Below are 6,838 nucleotides of genomic sequence, written 5' to 3'. Positions count from 1 at the left end.
GATGTGACTCTCATCTTCAAAAAAAAAAAAAGGGGGGGGGGAAACAGACCCAGGAAACTACAGACCAATCAACCTGACATCAATACCTGGGAAGATCCTGGAAAAGATAATCAAGCAACAGATCTGCAAACACCTAGAGGCAAGCAAAGTTATAATCAGAATCCAACAAGGGTTTGTCAAAAACAGATCAAGCCAAACAAATCTTATTTCATTCTTTGACAAAGTGACTAAATTAGTGGACAGTGAAATGCTCTGGACACAGCATACTTGGATTTCAGTAAAACGTTTGACAAAGTAGACCACAACCTACTTCTTGCTAAGCTAGAAAAATGTGGGATAGAGAGCATCACCACCAGTTAGATTTGTAATTGGCTGACAAACCACTCAACATGTAATCCTTAATGGAACTACAATGGAGGGAAGTAAGCAAGGTTGAGTACCCAAAGTTCTGTTTTAGGCCTAGTGCTCTTCAATATCTTCATAAATGATTTAGATGAGGGAATAGAAGGGGAACTCATTAAAATTTGCAGATGACACCAAAATGGTAGGAATAGTCAACATTCCAGGCTTTAGGAAGATAGGCTCAAAATCCAGAGGGATCTCAACAGACTTGAACACTGGGCCCTATCTAATAAAATGAAATTCACTGAAGAGAAAAGTAGGGTTTTAAATTCAAGCAAGAAAAACCAAATATATAGGAATAGATTAGAATATGAAACCTAGCTCAATAATAATAACTGTGAGAAGGATCTTGAAGTTCTAGTGGAAAATTGCCTAAACATGAGCCAGCAATGTGTTGCAGCTGCCAAAAAACCCAATGCAATCCTAGGCTGCATTAACAGAGAGACAGAATCAAGGTTACATGAAGTGTTAGTACCACTTTACAATTGCTTAGTAAGACAATGCTTGGAATACTGCATCCAGATTTGGTCATAATATAAAAATGGTGTTGAGACTCTGAAAAGAATGCGGAGAAGAGCAACAAAGATAATTAGATGTAATTGAAAAGAACAGAAGCTGGAAGGGACCTTGGAGGTCTTCTAGTCCAGTCCCCTGCTCAAACAAGAGAGCCTCCTATACCATCTCAGACAAGCCTCTTTTTAAAAATCTCAATGGAGTGCCCACGATTTCCGGGGGCAAGCTATTTCACTGGTTAATTGTCCTCACTGACAGGAAGTTTCTCCTTAATTACAGGTTGCTTCTGTCTTTGATCAGTTTCTAACCACTGTTTCTTGTCCTGCCCTCTGGTGCTTTGGTGAATAACGTGATCACCTCCTCTTTGTGCCAGCCCCTCAAATACTGGAATACTGCTATCATGTCTCCCCTATTTCTTCTTTTCTTTAGAGTAGCCAAACGCAAGTACTGCAGCTGTTCTTCATATGTTTTAGTCTCCAGGTCTTTGATGATTTAGACCGGAGGCTAAAATATATGAAGAGTGGTTGCAGGAATTGGGTTTGGCTAGTCTAAAGAAAAGAAGAAATAGGGGAGACATGATAACAGTATTCCAGTATTTGAGGGACAAGAAACAATGGTTGGAAACTGATCAAAGAGAGAAACAACCTAGAACTAATGAGAAATTTCCTAACAGTTGGAACAATAAACCAATGGAATAGCTTGCCTTCAGAAGTTTTGGGTGTTTCATCACTGGAGGCTTGTAAGAAGAGACTGGACAGCCATTTGTCTGAAATGGTACAGGGTCTCCTGCTTGAGCAGGGGGTTAGACTAGAAGATCTCCAATGTCCTTTCTAACTCTAGTTATTCTATTCTGCTCTGTTCACATGCAAAGCATTACAGCTTTCCCCATCCATCCATTCAGTTTTTTTATCCTTACTGTTCATATATATTTTTACTGAACTCTGAATACTATGTTCATGGCAAAGGATATATCAATTCAATATAAATGGAAGAATACTTAAAATAAAATGATTTATAACATAATTAAAGCATATACTCACTTTTCTCGTCAAAGACAGTAAAATAGCATCCATGAAAATTCTGAAGCCAACATGTTCACCATGGGTCTTTATATAAATCTAAAGTAATTCAAGAATCACAAATTAGGGATTTTTTTTCTTTTCCAAAGCAATATTGGACTCATTTCCATTCTCTTACTCCCCCAAAACAAAGAAACATGTAGAGTTCACTTTCCATAGTGAAACTCTATTAGAATTGTTTATCCTTACCAAATTGGTACTTTTTACAATAGGCATGGAGTATAATTCTTATCATCTCCAGCAAAAATGACTACGCTGGATGATAGAAATTATCATGCTATTCCATAGGATTAGAAAGGATCCAGTCATCAAGGAATGAAACTAGTCCCATATCCCCCTAGACGTTTAAGTAACTTCTACTGTTCCTATTATGCCTTTAATTTAGAAAGGTTCTTCAGTTCACAAAAAATATATTCCCTGCACTCCATTATTGCTTAGTATTTATTGTCACAAGCTGTAGCTGTCACAAGCTGCCATTATATCAAATGACTAAGTATTGTAGAAACTGATGGTAGACAGGCATCGGAGTAACTATTTAAGTACAAAGTCAAGTACAGAGGTAATTGACTTTGCATCCTATTCATCCCCCAGCTTCCTTGAATCCAGAGAAACTATTTCCCATCATTCTTCAGGCTTCTTAAGGCATTTACTTGTAGGATAGCCATTGTCACTTGTCAGTCCTATAGCACAGAGTGTACCTTGTTGTCTTTTACGGTGTAGTGGCACAAACTTTGCCTGTGCCCAAACCGTTGAGGAATTTCTTTGGCAATTTTATCTGGATCGATAGTGGGGAAATGTGCCAAATCTCTCTGAATCTGCTGAATCGCTTGAGGGCAGCTCATCATTTCCAGCCAAGCACTTCCATCTTCCTGAGGGCAGTCACAGTTTTCATGATAAACAGGTCCTGTGTACAATACAGTTGCTTTAAAGTTATATCATGCATTTTGTCTTGGCTAACTTCAGATTCTCCTTTCTGAACTGACGTGGGTCTTCTGTGATTAAGCAAAATAACTGTATATTACATAACTGTTCAAGCAAAGACCCAGATTGTGTTTTCATTTGGCCTCCCACATCTGGGCTTAATCCACTTCATTTTAAGTATTACCACTGTCCAAGTTTCAACATTTTTCTCTTGGCTGAGAAACTTTTAGTATGAAATACATTAAGAGTTCTAAACTAATAGCCATCCAAATTAATTTATACTTTTTGTCATGAAATGAGATTAAAAAATAAACTCTATCTAGGTAGTGACACATCTGCCTCTTTATTTATGCAATTATTCTTCTTTCATTGCAAGCAATGATTGCTCAACATCTTGCCAGGTGCCTTAAAATATCATTTGTTATAGCTCATCAAAATAATGAAAAACACAAATATAAAAAACAGAAATTGAGCTAGGAATTTTGCCAACACTTCTGCCAATGATCTCAGGCATTACTACATCTTATATTATCATTATTTTATTCACTTTACTTCAATTATGCAGCTAGATTTTTCATATTCATACTGTACAGTACTGCAAACAGTATGGTCCAATGCAGCAGAGCAGGTCATCCTTTGAAGAGGCACTAAAAGAATAAGTGGCCAAAAATTCAAATCACCAAATCTAACAAGATTTTGGCATTCTGGCCCTAAGTACACATTTCACACAGAAATTCCAAAATCTCCAAGATCTGGCTGTCTTGCAAGATTTGGGTCCATATTTTTTATTACTAGATTGAAATACATTGTGGTAAGATGCCAACAGCTGCCCCATTGCTGACTACTTGTGATGATAAAAACAGGTGCGCCTACAGGAAGAGGTTGGCAACCGTTTACAGGTAGTCCTTGAGTTATGACCACAATTGAGCCCAAAAGTTGCTAAGTGAAAACATTTGTTAAGTGAGCTTTGCCCCATTTTACAATTTCTTTTGCCATAGTTGTTCAGTGAATCACTGCATTTGTTACAAGTTAGGAAGACGGTTGTTAAGTAAATCTGGATTCCCCATTGACTTTGCTTTTCAGAAGGTCACAAAAGTTGATCACATGACACTGCAACCGTCATAAATATGAAACACTTGCCAAACATCTGAATTTTGATCATATGACCATGGGAATGCTGCAAGGGTCCTAAGTGTGAAAAATGGTCATGTCAATTTTCTTCAGTGCCATTTTAACTTTGAACAGTCACTAAATGAACAGTTGTAAGTCAAGGACTACCTGTATTTATTATTTAAGGATGCTCTGTTTGAGCTTCCTTTGGCTTTACTTTAAGCAAGCAGCCACAATTCCCAGTATTATCCACAAGAGCCAATTGAACATTCTGCTTCTAAACTCTGATAGCATAGATCAGGGGTAGGCAACCTTGGCTCTTTTATGACTTGTGGACTTCAAGCTATGCTGGCTCAGGAATTCTGGGAGTTGAAGTCCACGAGTCATAAAAGAGCCAAGGTTGTCTACCCCTGGCATACATACTAGCACAGTTTCCCCCTCCCCCCCATGTAAGATCAGTGCCACCCTCCTGGATTCCCACTCACGGTTTTTGAGCAACCTTGGAAAATAAAACAGCTAAATATCTCTTATCTTTCAGGAAATGCTGCTCGAGCAATTTTATAGTGTTACCCCCCCCCCATGGGCCTACAAAGTGTCTTCCTATCTTTTTCCCACATCCTTGATTCTTGGATTTTCCCCTCCCATCTTAAATCAAGGCACTGTGACAGCTTGGCTTCCTCCCCATTCCTATTCTTCAAAGGTGATCAGAGGAGCTACTTTGCTCCTTCCTTTGTCCAATCACTAGGTCAGGGGTAGGCAACCTTGGCTCTTTTATGACTCATGAACTTCAACTCCCAGAATTCCTGAGCCAGCCTACCCCTGCACTAGGTCAAGGGGAACATATTCCTGCAAATATTCCTGCAAACACAGGCAGTCTTTAAATTTACGACCTAATGGAGCCCGCCTATTACAGTCGTTAAGTCATGATGGTGGTAAAATGAGTCATTACATGACCAACCCAATTTTACCACCTTTTTTGCAGCAGTTATTAGGCGAGTCACCATGATTATTAAATGAATCCACAGTTGGTAAACAAATCCATTGTTTACTATGGGTTGTTTTGGGTGAAAACTGGTAGTAAATGGGGTCTATGATGACTCGCCATAGCCAACTCACCACAGCCAACTTACTGCCGCCAACTCGCCGTGGCCAATTCACCATGGGATAACTCGGCATGGTTAACTAACCACAGCCGACTCGCCGCGGCCAACCCGCCATGGGATAAGAGTTACAGTAACTCTGGATACTGTAGTGGAATAGAATCATGTTGAGGACTACCTGTATTCCTTTCTGCTCTTTCCTTTGTTCATTCATAAAAAACAATACTTCTGCATTTTCAGTACCTCGCAAGATGTAGATTCACTCTCATCCTCTCTTGGAATAGAAATTGGTAGGGGAAAAGGAAGATTAAAAGAAAATAGTGATTCTAAACAAGACTAACTAAACTGTAGGACATTTGTATATCCTTGGACTGAAGGTTACATTTTTAAAAATAATTTGATTTCAAGCTAGCATAACACCATTTCTGTACCTTTTAAAATATATGGAGATTCAGCAACATGTTTGCTTTTTGCCCAAACTTCAATTCTCAAGCTTTTGTAGCTTGCATACATTCTGTATCGCACGATGAAAGAACCATCTTTCCTGTCCAATATTTGCACTCCCACTCGTGTAAATTGCTCCTCAGGTGCTGTGATCTTCACCTGAAATGCTTTATCTCCAGGGGAGGTGGTAAATCTATCCAAGACATAAAAACAAGACAATTATTTAAAAAAAAAACCCGTTTTTTTGTAGGTTCAATTCCACATATGGAAAGATTTCAGAATTCTTACCAAAAGAATGAGCCTGATATAACCTTTTTCCATTCAGGCAATTTTTTGATGTAGTTTCCATGGTAGCTAGAAATGGTGGGAGATCTAGCCTTCACCATCCAGAAGATACCAAGCAAGAGAAGGCTAATCTACCATATTAAAATGCATCGTCCTATCTATAAAACTTATTTTTAAAAAACTTCAAGGAATTCTTTAACCTTGCGAACTCTCAAGCTTCCTCCTTCCATTATATATTCAAGATGGACAATATTTAATATTTATTTGCTACGTATAGGTAGGGATGTGGGTCTATACATATGTTGTTCATAGTATGCTTAGGTGTGTGTCATGTATGTGTTTCACTTTGAGACTGGGCAACTAAATTTCATTTTTGATGTGTGCCACTGTGCCCACAGTATAAAAATGACAATAAAGGTTATCTTATCTTATCTTATCTTCTGTATTAACTTTTTATCAAGCTATTCCTGCATACCAAGACCACCAGAATGTCACTGATAACTCACGTTAATGGAGACTTCAGGTGCCCTAAAGCCACTTAAGTTACACATTGCAAGAAAGACTAGTAAATTAGCAATCTGACTTTATTGTTGAACTTGAGCCGAGGTGGCGCAGCAGTTAGAGTGCAGTACTGCAGGCCACTTTAGCTAGACTGTGTTCAGCAGGTCAGCGGTTCAAATCTCACCGGCTCAAGGTTGACTCAGCCTTCCATCCTTCCGAGGTAGGTAAAATGAGGACCCAGATTGTTGGGGGCAATGTAAATATATATACATTGCTTACTGGTGTACACCGCTTAGAGAGTGCTTGCACTCAAAGCGGTATATAAGTCTCATAAATAAATAAATAAACTTCCTCATGATCTTTTAACATTATTTCTTAGAAATTTCATTTTCTCAGAACCCAATTAAGGAAGTGATCTCCTGGGGCTACATAGAAATCAAATATCTTAAAAGTTCAGAATAAGCAGACACCATTGTTTCAAAA

General features: G+C 38.5%; 1 protein-coding gene across 3 annotated transcripts in view; it reads right to left on the bottom strand.

Annotated features, from left to right (window-relative positions):
* The window catches only part of POGLUT2 (protein O-glucosyltransferase 2), a 28,523-nt gene that overhangs the window by 17,367 nt on the left and 4,318 nt on the right, over positions 1-6,838 (bottom strand). For all 3 annotated transcript variants that reach the window (XM_039337719.1, XM_039337717.1, XM_039337718.1), the window contains exons 2-4: positions 5,557-5,762; positions 2,693-2,898; positions 1,956-2,033 (exon numbers count right to left, since the gene is read on the bottom strand). In XM_039337719.1, coding sequence (XP_039193653.1) covers positions 1,956-2,033; positions 2,693-2,898; positions 5,557-5,638 — 366 coding nt within the window. In that variant the 5' untranslated portion in view covers positions 5,639-5,762. The remainder of the gene's footprint in view (positions 1-1,955; positions 2,034-2,692; positions 2,899-5,556; positions 5,763-6,838) is intronic.

The sequence above is a fragment of the Crotalus tigris genome, unplaced genomic scaffold, assembly GCF_016545835.1.
Source record: "Crotalus tigris isolate CLP2741 ecotype Arizona unplaced genomic scaffold, ASM1654583v1 scf7180000017685.4511686, whole genome shotgun sequence".
NCBI classification, from domain to species: domain Eukaryota; kingdom Metazoa; phylum Chordata; class Lepidosauria; order Squamata; family Viperidae; genus Crotalus; species Crotalus tigris.
Note: the sequence above shows the minus strand (reverse complement) of the source record. Positions and strands in the feature narration are given on the sequence as shown.